Genomic DNA, 12,486 nt, shown 5'->3' on the forward strand with positions numbered 1-12,486 from the left:
CAAAATAAGAGCTCTTTTGATGTTGCAGCTGATGCAACTTCACTCGAGTCACTTTCCTTTGCAGGCTTCGTATGCACTCAAGATCAAAAACTGATGAGTCCTTGCACTCCCACTCATCAAATTCACAAACAAGACCCGGAGTTCGAATTTTCTATAGCTGGGAAAGAGTCGACCGCCACTGATCCAAGCATGTGTTCTCCAGCTGATCTGCTGATTTCAAATGGCAAGCTCCTGCCACAAGCTTTCCCATTTCAGTCAAAGCAGCATTCGAAGATGAATAAGCACCGTCGGAAAGGCTCATCACCAGCAACCTCTGCTGGTAGCAAAAGATCAAGTGATAGAACAAGTGCCATTGGAGTGTCTGATAAACAAAAGAAAGAACAGAAGCACAACACATCAAGATCAGGGTTTGGCTGGAAACTAATCAGGTCATTTGCTTCTCCTTGTAGAGAATGCCAAGCAGCTACCCCAACAATCAACACTAAGACTATTCCACGAGAAAGTTTTAAGCAACATTGACTTGATCTGTTTTATTCAACTTCACTAGAGATTCATTTCAATGACATTAGAATAAATAGCTTAGTTATTGAAATTGTGAGCTTTGCAACTAGCAAACCAGAATAAAAGTTTACATGGGTTATGAGTTTTTTTTCCCCTTTTTACTATTAACTTGTATAAGTTATTAAAGGTTTATGGGCTTTATCTAGTTCAAGCACAAGTAACTAGAGACTACAATCCCAGTCAATCATCCTCCTCTTTTGCTTCTAGGGATTTTATGGCAAGTGTAGTACTGCCACAACTATTACTCTATGAGTGCCATCAACAATCTTTCTCTCTTTCATCTCACTATTTGACTTGAGAACTCCAAATTTGTTCTCTAAGTCTTTGTTGCTTATGATACACTTGCTTCGAGAGTGCATCATGCTACATACTTGACGGAAGAACAACTACAAGTAAGGAATCATGCAAGAAAAGTAAAATTCAACATGCACTGCCAGCAATAGGCACTCAAATCTGAGGTCAGAAGTTCAACAATATACAAACTCAAAGCACTAATGCTAAACATTAAACGTGTAGCGTTTTTTTAGGTTCCTTGTCAAAATGAACTATTTTCTAAAGTCATTTTGCATTCTAGCCTAATTTTAATAATTTTTTGCAAAATGACCTCTCATAATTTAGACAGCTAGTCGAAAAATTCAAACAGCTGGTCAAAAAATTTAGACAGCTGGTCGAATTTCAGACAGAGACTAGGCCAGAGTACAAAATCACTTAAAAAAAGATATCATTTTCAACAATTTCTCTTTTTTTTTTTCATCAGGAGGCTTTTGAATGCATATAAGAATTATGCTTGTATCAACTTTCCCCAAACAAGAGAAGGAACTCCTTTTCATTGGGAGTGCAAGGACATTAACTGAAGCAGTAAAAGATATACGAGGAAACCAAGACAGGCTAGACTTATGATAAAACTGTTTGGCTTTTTATGGAAGCTTCAATGTATATAAGCCGGGCTATCAAAACGAAATAATCAACAGTTAAAAGGCTATCTTCTATAGGAATACTAAAATTTCTAAATCTCATACAAAAAAAATATAAAAAAAAATCCTTAAAAATGGACCACTAATGGAATATAAACCACTCATGTAATAGCAACATATGCCAGAGAATTTATTCCATCCATCTAATGTAAGGACACCCGGACAATCTTTTCATAAACTTATGTTAGCAAAGGTTTGTTCAAAACTTTACAAAAGACTAAACTTGGCCTAGCACTCATAGTTTTCCATATATACCAGCATAGCCCTGCAAATGAAACAAATACCAGTCATATGCTAAGAAAATACTATATCAAAAACCCAAGACATGAATTTTCTAGCATATGTTATTTCTAAAATAAAACACTCACCGCAACAAGCTTTTCTAATTTTGGACGGAAAGAAGCAAGATATTGTTTAACTAGTTCCACTGAAGGCGGTATCTGTTCAGGTTGCAAGGTGCTGAGTACTTTCTCAACTGATTTTTTAACTATCTTTTTATGTGCATCCTTGCTGAGATTGCCCTCGCTCCACTTTGGTTTCAACAACTCTTTCACAAAATCTATGAGAGCAGCACGAAATTGCTGCTGTGCTTTAGATTCTTTACGCTCAAGTACCCCTTCTACACTGTGTCCAGCTACCTTTTCTTTTTTTTGTCCAAGACGATCTGCTTTTACATGTAAACTACCATATGGTCCGTGCCTTTGACTTTGATGTCTACCATCGCTGGTTGCTTCTGTAATGTCCTTGGAGCCTAAGGAATTCTTTTGCTTTGGTGCAGACCCTTTTTTCCTGCCAGTAGAAGTTCCCGCAACCTTTAGTTCAGTTGCCTGCATATCTTTTCCTTGTGTTTGGCAGTTCTTACCTAACATTTTCCCCTGATATGTATTATGAGATGATACAGACTTCATATCATCATTACAAGCTAGGTCTGGGGCCTCTGGAACTACCTCACCATGCTTTTGAGGATGCAATGTATTTACAATTGATGATCCTTGACTATAGTAAGAAGCTCTCAAGGATATGTCCCCTAACTTGGATAACTCAACAACATCACGAAGAGGATCATACTGGCTTCCCGTAGATGACAACATAGAGCGAACTAAGAAAGATGGTTGAAATGGTACAGATGGCTCCCAATCATTTGAATGAGATTTATGATTTGTTGAAGGTAAATTATCTGGTTCAGAACCAGAGTAGCGAGAAGAGCTTTGAAGAAACAAAGAAGATCTCGGGCCAAGAGGACTTGGGTTTACAGAGGAATAACTTAATGGTAGAGAAGATTCTGTCCAGGATGAGATTCGGTTGGATGATAGCATGCCAGTATTCAAAAGAGAATTACTTGAGCTTAAATCTGGGGATTGGCTAGTTAAAGTCTGATTATTGTGCTTATGTTGGCTTTGGATGCTAGTAGGTTCCTCCGTACTTCTAGAATGAGAAGGTGGATTTATAAAACGATAATTGGCTGATGATATAATATTTCCACTTGAAGAAACTGCATATTCAGGACGCGAGCTGTTATTGAATACAGGTCCATCTCTATTAGTCAGAGAGCTATGGCCACTATAGTCATTAGCCGGCCTGATTTGATTCTTACTCTCCCTTCCTATATCCTTAAATGAGAGAGGAAATACTTCTCTCTGAAAAGACACAAACTTAGGCATTTCAGAAATATCATGAGAGCCTTTGCTTTCTAAGCGTTCCAATGGCTTGATGCTTTCAGACGAAGGAAGCAAAGGAAATGCAGAATTATTTCCAACTGAAGGTGCTAAGGCATCGTGAAAACTAGGCGACCTCGATTTCTGAGTAGTTTCTCTTAAACCTGTTAAAGGATAACGTGTTTATTAGAAACATCTTATAGTAGGCCATTTAGACAGAGACACTCTAGAAGACACAGGATATACCTTCAAATTGGACTTCTACTTTATTCTCTGCAACACCATCTCCCACGCTTCGTGGAAGGCCACTATTAAGGCGATCTTTCACATGTAGAAACCTACAAGAACTACCTTTGATGCACCAGCCTTTTGCATAAAAGTCGCATATGACTGCCGGGCGTTTATTTTGATCCATGATCTCAGCACCAGGGGAGTGACTTCTAGTCTCTATCTCAGATGCAGCCAATCTGAAAATCCTAATAATCAGGAATTTGTTTAAAGATGAATTTTGGAATTCATAAATAACTGGCCACAACATAAAATATAATAAAAAGCCTAAGCCATTGCGTCTTTATTTAAAAAAATGAAGAAAAAATTGATCTAGTATCGTCCGACCTTGACACTTTTCGCTTTTCATCATTGCAAGACTGGAAGACCGTTTGCTTGATTTCATACTGCGAATAGAGAACATCTTTCTGTCTGACACTATCATTCATCTGTAAAGCCGCACCCATCTCTTTTCCTTCAGCAAAAGATGAACTGGAGCTTTTAGCATTTGTGATGTCACTAACACGCAAATCAGGATTGCTGTCAGAATTTAGTTCTCTGTGGTGTTTCAAGGGGCTCTTTTCGGAAAGGATTTCACCATCTTTATTGCTTACTGCAAAGTCTAGACTTGTACAACTCTTAGAAAAAGCCACATCTTCCACAAATTTCTCTCTTGTTGATGAACTTGGTCCCGAGCTCCCATCATGTCTCTGAGATTTCAAATCGTCTCTAACATCTACATGAGGAAAAATTAAATCAAGAACTAGAAGAAGAAAATCTCTGTCTAAAGTATAATACTAAACCCAGTACCTGCTGACATGTCTCCATGAGGTTATCTGTCCAAACAAAAAGTTAATGCTAAAGTACCTAAGTCTATTGGCTTTGAATGACAAGACAGAGATGTATAGCATAACAGCAGAGTGCATATCCAAGCAAGCTATTAAACTACAGCTCATACCATAAGCATATGGGACTAACCTTAGCTAGAGAAAAAGAGAGAGAGAGAGAGAGAGGGGAGAGAACTTAGAGAGGGAAAAGAGAATAAAGACCTTAAGTAGGAAAAGAAGGTGTAAGACTGGGCCATGAGGTCACGTTCCCTACAGTTTTTAACAGCAAACAAAACTAATAAGACATGATTTTTTTCCTTAAAGATCAAGTTACTCAATTCACCAAAATCACAAATAGAAGCATAAGGTTGGTATGTTCCCAACCCCAACAATTATTTTTGGCAACTCAGGACCAAAAGCATAAAGAGGGTGAGAATTGGACCAAGGTAGCATCTAAGCTTAACTTGGCAAAATAAAAATGACCAATCTTGATCATTTAGTTGCACTTAAGATAAAGTTAGTGGTTGACTCAGCAATCAGCCTCGGACGGTCTACAAAAACATAGATCTTGTGGAATCATTCCTCCATCATGTTGATCTTCACTATCACACTGCTCTCAAATCTGAATGTCTTCTGTCTTGCAGGCAAGCCATGCTATATTATCGCCAAAACATGGAAGTGGAAGATAGAATGAAAGGCATGGTAGATTTTGAAACTCAGTCTACCTGTTATACCCTACAATCTTTAAGAGGTCATAAACTCTAGAATATTGATAGCAGTCCACATGAGGAATTGAACACCAAAACTAATGGTTGCAAAACAGGACCTTAACTTACTCTTAATCGTTCATGAAAGGCATGGTAATAAAACATTTGTTTGACTAATGGTGATTGAATATTGATCTTTTCTTGTTTCTGTGTATTGCAATCCTTAAATTGACATGTGCCCAACTCATGCTTATTACAAGCACGTATTAGGTGGAAGTTACAAAATTTTCCATCATTCCACCTTAATCTTAATTGAAAGTTTATTCCAAATCAAGTAAAGTTTAAAGAACTTGATGCAATTATCCATATCTAAACTCAAACTCGAAAGATGTTGAACAAATGGCAACTCTGGCTTGAAGGAGACAGCCACATCATTCAGAACAATGAATCAGAGCTGGAGCAATTGTGGGGAAAAAGTTAAATTTTTAGGTAGTTTTATGGATATACAAGACCAAAGACTTAATAGATTTTCTTTTTCTGCTTTCTTACGTGATTGGGATCTATGGTTGTAATTTTGTCATTTCTTCCATCATTTATGTAGGCCATCGATGATTTTTATCGTCATGTGTAAGTAACTGTCTCTCTATTATCAATAATATGGCATTTATTATGTTTCTTATCAAAAAAAAAGATGCATTGACTCAAGTGCTAGGGAAGAAGGAAGGTTGTTGGTCTTTATGTGTGGATCAAATGAGCATCCCACCAATTTATGTAGTGTGCAAGAATGTCTAAAACTTGCGACTTCAGTGCCATCAAAGTACAAAAGATTTATGGCTTTAACAGCTGTAATGAATAGTATAAAAATGATAAATCACACAGCAATAATATTTTTGGAGTTGGATCATTGCCGCATGCAACTTGAAAGAATGATCTTTCACAAACCTAGAAAAGTGAAAAAGTAATAAAGCTCATTGAATGAACTAGAATTGCAAGTAACATATACGTATCTGCTATAGTATGAATTAGCTGTCAAAGTATTAATTGTATTTATTTAGTATCCCTTATTTTCATATAGTTTCCTAGAATATCTCACTAGTTTGTATATAAATATATGTTCAATACAATACAAAAGATACAATTCTCTTCACCATTTTGTACATGGTATCAGAGCTTTTGGCTTACGAAATTCGAATTTTGCTACATACTTAGGGTTTTTCTTTTGGGTTTTAAACAAACACAAATCAGGGTTTAGTCTATTTTAGGGTTTGTTTTGGAATACCTATTTCTGTTGGTTTCCTATTCTCACGGTCCACACCACAAGATTCCCCCACCGCCGATCTCCATTTCCCCAAAATCCGGCAAGTCAGATTCCCTACCCGTGGGCCCCACGCGCTGTCACAAGCAACAGCCCCATTTTCCACTACGCGTGAGTGTGCGTGGGTCCATCTCCAGCTGGCGTCTTCGTTCCGGTTGGTCTTCTCTGAGTTTCTAGTTGATTCGTGCCTCGTTTTTGCTCACCTAGTTTCCGTACTTACGACTGTCAAGGTTTGTTCTAGGTTCTTTGTTGTGATTCTACTTGGTTTTTTTTCGTGTTTGTTGTCGTGTTTCTTTAAGGAGTTATGGCTGAGAATAAATCAAAGACAAAATCAGTGGTTGTGTCTGATGTGGTTCCTGTGATGTCCAAAATCACGGACCATAAACTGACTGGTTCGAATTATTTGGAATAGAGTAAGACTGTTCAGCTTTATTTAAGAAGTATTGACAAAAATGACCATTTAACAGATGATCCTCTAAAAGAGAAAGATAATTCAAGACGGATGTGGCTCAGGGAGGATGCTCGCTTGTTCCTTCAAATCCGGAATTTTATTGACAGTGAGATAATTGGCTTGATCAATCACTGTGAATTGGTTAAAGAACTAATGGAATATTTGAAAATTTTGTATTCTGGAAAAGACAATCTATCTCGTATGTATGAAGTTTGCAAAGCTTTTTCCCGAGCAGAGAAACAAGATCAGTTTTTTATGAATTACTTTATGGCATTTAAAAAGACGTAGAGTTTAATATGTTGTTGCCATTTAGTACTGATGTGAAAGTTCAACAGCGTCAACGTGAGCAGATGGCTATCATGAGCATTCTAGCAGGACTTTCATCTGAATTTGATTCTGCGAAGGCACAAGTTCTTTATGGATATGATGTCACTTCTTTACAAGATGTCTTTAGCCGTATTCTTCGCACAAAAACTACTCCAACTGTTCCGCTAAATAGTGCTTTAGTAAGTCGTAATAATAATTATGCGCCTAGAAAATCCTCTACACCAAGTGGACACAAAGGAGGCAGTTCTCAAGGGTTTGAAACTTGAACACCAGATTCTGGAGGCATTATTTGCAACAATTGTAAAAAGCCAGGTCATACTAAATATGAGAGTAGAAAGCTCCAATTTAAAAATCAGCAAAAACCACTCCGCTAATGTTGCGAGTACTGATGATATCTCTGACAAATCAGTCATTTCTGCTGATGAATTTGCCAAATTCTCACGGTATCAAGAATCACTCAAGTCGTCATCTCCTTCTATCACTGCTACTGCTGATTCAGGTAAATCTAATGCGTGCCTTCTTTCCTCATCCTCCAAATGGGTCATTGATTCTGGTGCCACAGATCACATGACAGGTACTTCCCATCTCTTTTCTACTTTTCAGTCTAACACTTCCACTTCTAGTGTACTTTAGCCGATGGGTCACCATCCCGTGTTCATGGGTCTGATACTATTACTCCTACATCTTTGCTTACATTGTCATCTATCTTATACTTACCTAATTTATCTTTCAATTTGATCTCAATCAGTCAACTCACTCGTAATCTTAATTGTTGCATATCATTTTTTCCTGATCATTTTTTCAGGATCTTATGACGAAGAAGATTATTGGTAAGTAACATGAGTCTGGAGGCCTTTACGTTCTTGATACACCGCCACCAACTTCTATTGCTTGTTCGAGTGTCACTTCCGCTTTTGAGGCTCATTGTCGGTTGGCCCACCCATCTCTTCCATTGCTCAAGAAGCTTTGTCCACAGTATAGTAAGGTATCTTCATTAGATTGTGAGTCGTGTCAATTTGCCAAACACCATCGTCTTAGTTCGAGTCCTAGAGTCAATAAACATGCTAGTGTTCATTTTGAATTAGTTCATTCCGATGCTTTGGGTCCTTCACCTATTTTGTCTAAACCTGAATTCTTGTATTTTGTTACTTTTGTGGATGATTATTCTTGTGTAACTTGGCTATTTTTAAAGAAAAATAGTTCTGAGTTGTTTTTTATATTTTGTGCATTTTGTGCTAAGATTAAAAATTAATTTAATGTTTCCATTCGTACTTTGCGAAGTGATAATGTCAAAGAATATACATCTGCTTTATTTCACTCGTATATGCTTCAAAATGGCATACTTCATGAAACTTCTTGTGTTGATATTGCATCCAAAAATGGTGTAGCAGAACGCAAAAACAGACATCTTGAAACTGCACGTGCCCTCTTGTTTCAAATACATGTTCCGAAACCTTTTTGGGCTGACATGCCATCCTCTGTTCTTAATGGTGAAACTCCCTATAAAGCTCTTTTTCCCGACATGTCATTATTTCCAATTGATCCAAGGATATTTGGTAGTACTTGTTTTGTTCGGGATGTTCGTCCACATGTCACTAAGTTAGATCCCAAGTCATTGAAGTGTGTTTTTCTTGGTTATTCTCGTCTTCAGAAATGTTACAAATGTTATTGTCCTAGTCTTAATAAATATCTTGTCTCAATTGATGTTACCTTCATGGAAGATACACCATATTTTCCGTCCTCGCCTGTTCTTACTAGTCAGGGGAGGATGATGATTTGTTGGTCTATTCTATCACATCCTCTGAACCTATCCCGACACCAACTCCTGCTAAGCCTCCTATCATTCAAGTCTACTCCAGACGTCCACCTCCTAATTCATGTCCTGCACCTGCTCCTTCGTCATCAAATCCAGACCTGAGCGATGATCTTCCTATTGCATTGTGCAAAGGTAAACGCCAGTGTACTTATCATACTTCTTCTTTTGTTTCGTATAACGTCTTGTTGTCTTCTTCTTGTTCTTTTATTGCTTGCCTTGATTCTATATCTATTCCTAAAATTGTTCGTGAGCCATCTCTCAGCCTGGTTGGCATAATGCAATGATAGAAGAGATGAATGCTTTAGGAAAACGGGCTATAAGATGCAAATGGGTGTTCGCAGTTAAGGTCAATCCAGATGGATCACTGGCTCAACTGAAGGCTCGTCTTGTCGCTAAAGGCTATGCTCAAACCTATGGTGTGGACTATTCAGATACTTTTTCTCCTGATGCGAAATTGACATCTATTTGGTTATTTATTTCGATGGCAGCTACTCATAACTGGTCTTTGCATCAACTTGACATTAAGAATGTTTTTCTTCATGGTGATATTCAGGAGGAGGTATATATAGAGCAACCTCCTGGTTTGTTGCTCAGGGGGAGTATGGACGGATTTTTCGTCTTCGAAAATCTTTATATGGTTTGAAACAGAATCCTCGTGCTTGGTTTGGAAAATTTAGTCAAGCTGTTGAGAAATTTGGTATGATGAAAAGTAAGTCTGGCCATTTGGTGTTCTACAAACAATCAGATGCTGGTATTATTCTGTTAGTTGTATATGTGGATGACATTGTTATTACTAGAAATGATGATACAGGAATCTCATCTCTCAAGTCTTTCATTCATACTCAGTTTCACACAAAGGATCTGGTGGTGCTGAAGTATTTCTTGAGTGTCAAAGTTATGAGAAGTAAAAAATATATATTTCTATCTCAGAGAAAATAAGTCCATGATTTGTTAACTGAGACAGGAAAACTGGGAGCAAAGCCTTGTAGTACTCCAATGACTCCAAACATGCACCTTACAAGAGATGGGGAACTATTTGAAGATCCTGAGAGATATCGAAGAGGTTGGGAAGTTGAATTACCTTACCGTGACTCGTCCAGATATTGCATATTCACTCAGCATTGTGAGTCAATTTATGTCATCTCCAACAGTTCATCATTGGGCAACATTAGAGCAAATTTTGTGTTACTTGAAATGAGCACCTGGACGTGGTATTGTGTATACAAATCATGGGCACACTCGAATTGAATGTTTTTCGAATGCAGATTGGGCAGGTTCCAAAATGGATAGAAGATCCACTTCGGGTTATTGTCTTTATTGGAGGGAATTTGGTCTCATGGAAGAGTAAGAAGCAAAACGCTGTGTCACAATCCAGTGCAGAGTCAGAATATCGAGCTATGGCACAGTCTATGCGTGAGATAATGTGGATATACCAGCTCTTGACTGAAGTAGGACTTAAAACTTCAGTACCAACAAAATTGTAGTGTGATAACCAAGTTGCTCTTCACATTGCATCTAATCCTATATTTCATGAGCGAACTAAACAAATTGAAATTGATTGTCATTTTGTTCGCGAGAAAATTCAGCAATGATTGATCTCTACAGAATATGTGAAGACGTGAGAACAACTAGGGAACATCTTCTCGAAAGCTTTAAATAGGATTCAGGTTGACTATCTTTGTAACAAGCTGGGTATAATTAACATTTATGCTCCAGCTTGAGGAGGAGTGTTATAGTATGAATTAGCTGTCAAATTAGTATTAATTGTATTTATTTAGCATCCCTTACTTTCATATAGTTTCCTAGAATAGCTCTCTAATTTGTATATAAATATATGTTCAATACAATACAAAAGATACAATTCTCTTCACCATTTTGTACAGTATCCTTAACTTGGAGCCGAAATATTGGAAGATCTTTCTTAGAATACACAAATCAACTTGGGTCTACCTGCTAAGAAATTAAGCTTTAAAGATAGATGGCTTCTAACAATATGCCCTACCTGAGTTAACTCCTCCATTCACACTCCAATCTTTCTCATTCATATAACCTCCACAACTTTCAGCTCCTCTAGAAATTCACTACGTGTTGGGATGTGCGTGAAATCTTGCAAACTACACTAAGAGGCTTGTGTAATCTATCATTCCCTTCAAGACATAAGACCAAGCCTATTTGTAAAGAGTATGTACTACAACATAAAACTAGTTTAGAACCACCAACAACATAAACTTTAGGGATGTATAGCTTTTAACACTCATCCTATGCAAAATCAGAACCCCAGTTACACAGTGCAATCTAGATTTGGAAGAACCAATCAATTCCAATTAACTCATTGGTAGCTTTAATATTTAAAACAAATACCCAACTCTCTTGTCCTCACAATCAGTCATCCTAATTCCCTTGCAAGATTTGACATTTACTTTAGTCGAGTCACCAAAAAGATTTTTACAACCCTTCCAGAAAAATACTAGCCAGTGGGCAACCACACTTGCAATGTCCATTCAACCAAGAAACTTCCTTTCCTTATATTTGGCTAGCCAGCATACCAAAAAGGTAGTATCACACTTACAATCTCTAGTTAAAACTTCAAATTTATCAATTGAAAAGGATGAACATGAGAATTTTATGCACTGAACACTAAAGAAAGTCTCATTGTTCTGAGTAAAACTCCTTTACTTGATTAAACATATAATCGTAATCCAATTCACAGCATAATATGAAACAATATCAGCTAACTAGTACCCAATTTATCAAACGACATGTTTGACCAAACCCCCCCAAAGAAAATTTGAAAAAAAAAAATATTCAACTATTTAGCGCATGACAACAAACATAAAGCAAGCATTAAGAACTACATCAAAACCAAGCCATTTAAGCAAATATATAGGAATTAAACGACGGTATCATAATATTTAGACCCAATTACCGTCTTGTTGAAGATGATCATCATTCGCTTCGGGGGTTGAAACTGACATATCGTCATCGCTTTTCTCCTGAACTTGTTCTTTTTCGTCGTCAACGTCTCCTACTTCTTCGTCTTGATCGTCATCGTCAATTGACGAATCGGAGACTTCGGCCAGCGGCGATTGAGGCATTGCGCAAGAGGTAGGGCTCGGAAACGGGTTTGGAGTGGTTTTGGTACGAGAGTCAGTGACCTCAATCGCCACCGGATGTGATTCCGTATGCTGCGGCGGGACTCTTTTCTTAATGTATTAATAAGGTGGGGCTATTTTCGGTTTTGGTGTCAAATTTTCATATTTATGGGAAAATTGGTTAGCTTTTTTAAATATATGGTATTTTGTTATATTAATATTCTTTTTAAGTGATTTGGTTACTCGATTAAAATTTTATGTAGGATTTTTGTGAATCTATACAAACAAAAAAAGATTACAAACAACAAATAAAAGATCTCATTTAAAATTCTATAATGATAATATTTGTTCACTGTTTTTTTCGCTACCAACTAATTAAAAAAAATTTCAATAAGAAGACACATATTTTACGTGGATTGGGTTATTAATAAACCCTAGTCCACAAGTCTATTGTATTAGAATTTGGGGAAGCTTGAAGGTTTCAAGCTTCTATG

The 12,486-nt window shown here is 37.2% G+C and overlaps 1 protein-coding gene across 2 annotated transcripts; it reads right to left on the minus strand.

The window, feature by feature from the left end:
• Positions 1-1,527: 1,527 nt before the first annotated feature.
• On the minus strand, positions 1,528-12,135 carry LOC133801533 (protein FRIGIDA-ESSENTIAL 1). 2 transcript variants are annotated; one of them, XM_062239769.1, is made up of 5 exons: positions 11,827-12,135; positions 3,806-4,193; positions 3,437-3,657; positions 1,904-3,354; positions 1,528-1,800 (listed from the first exon to the last, which is right to left on the minus strand). In XM_062239769.1, the coding sequence occupies exons 1-5, from the start codon at positions 11,993-11,995 to the stop codon at positions 1,771-1,773; spliced, it is 2,259 nt and encodes a 752-aa protein (XP_062095753.1). In that variant the 5' UTR covers positions 11,996-12,135; the 3' UTR covers positions 1,528-1,770. The 2 variants fall into 2 exon arrangements, with proteins under 2 accessions (XP_062095753.1, XP_062095752.1); XM_062239768.1 differs by having other exon boundaries at positions 3,437-3,666.
• Between the last annotated feature and the right edge of the window lie 351 nt (positions 12,136-12,486).

The sequence above is a fragment of the Humulus lupulus genome, chromosome 9, assembly GCF_963169125.1.
Source record: "Humulus lupulus chromosome 9, drHumLupu1.1, whole genome shotgun sequence".
In the NCBI taxonomy this organism is placed as follows: Eukaryota; Viridiplantae; Streptophyta; class Magnoliopsida; order Rosales; family Cannabaceae; genus Humulus; species Humulus lupulus.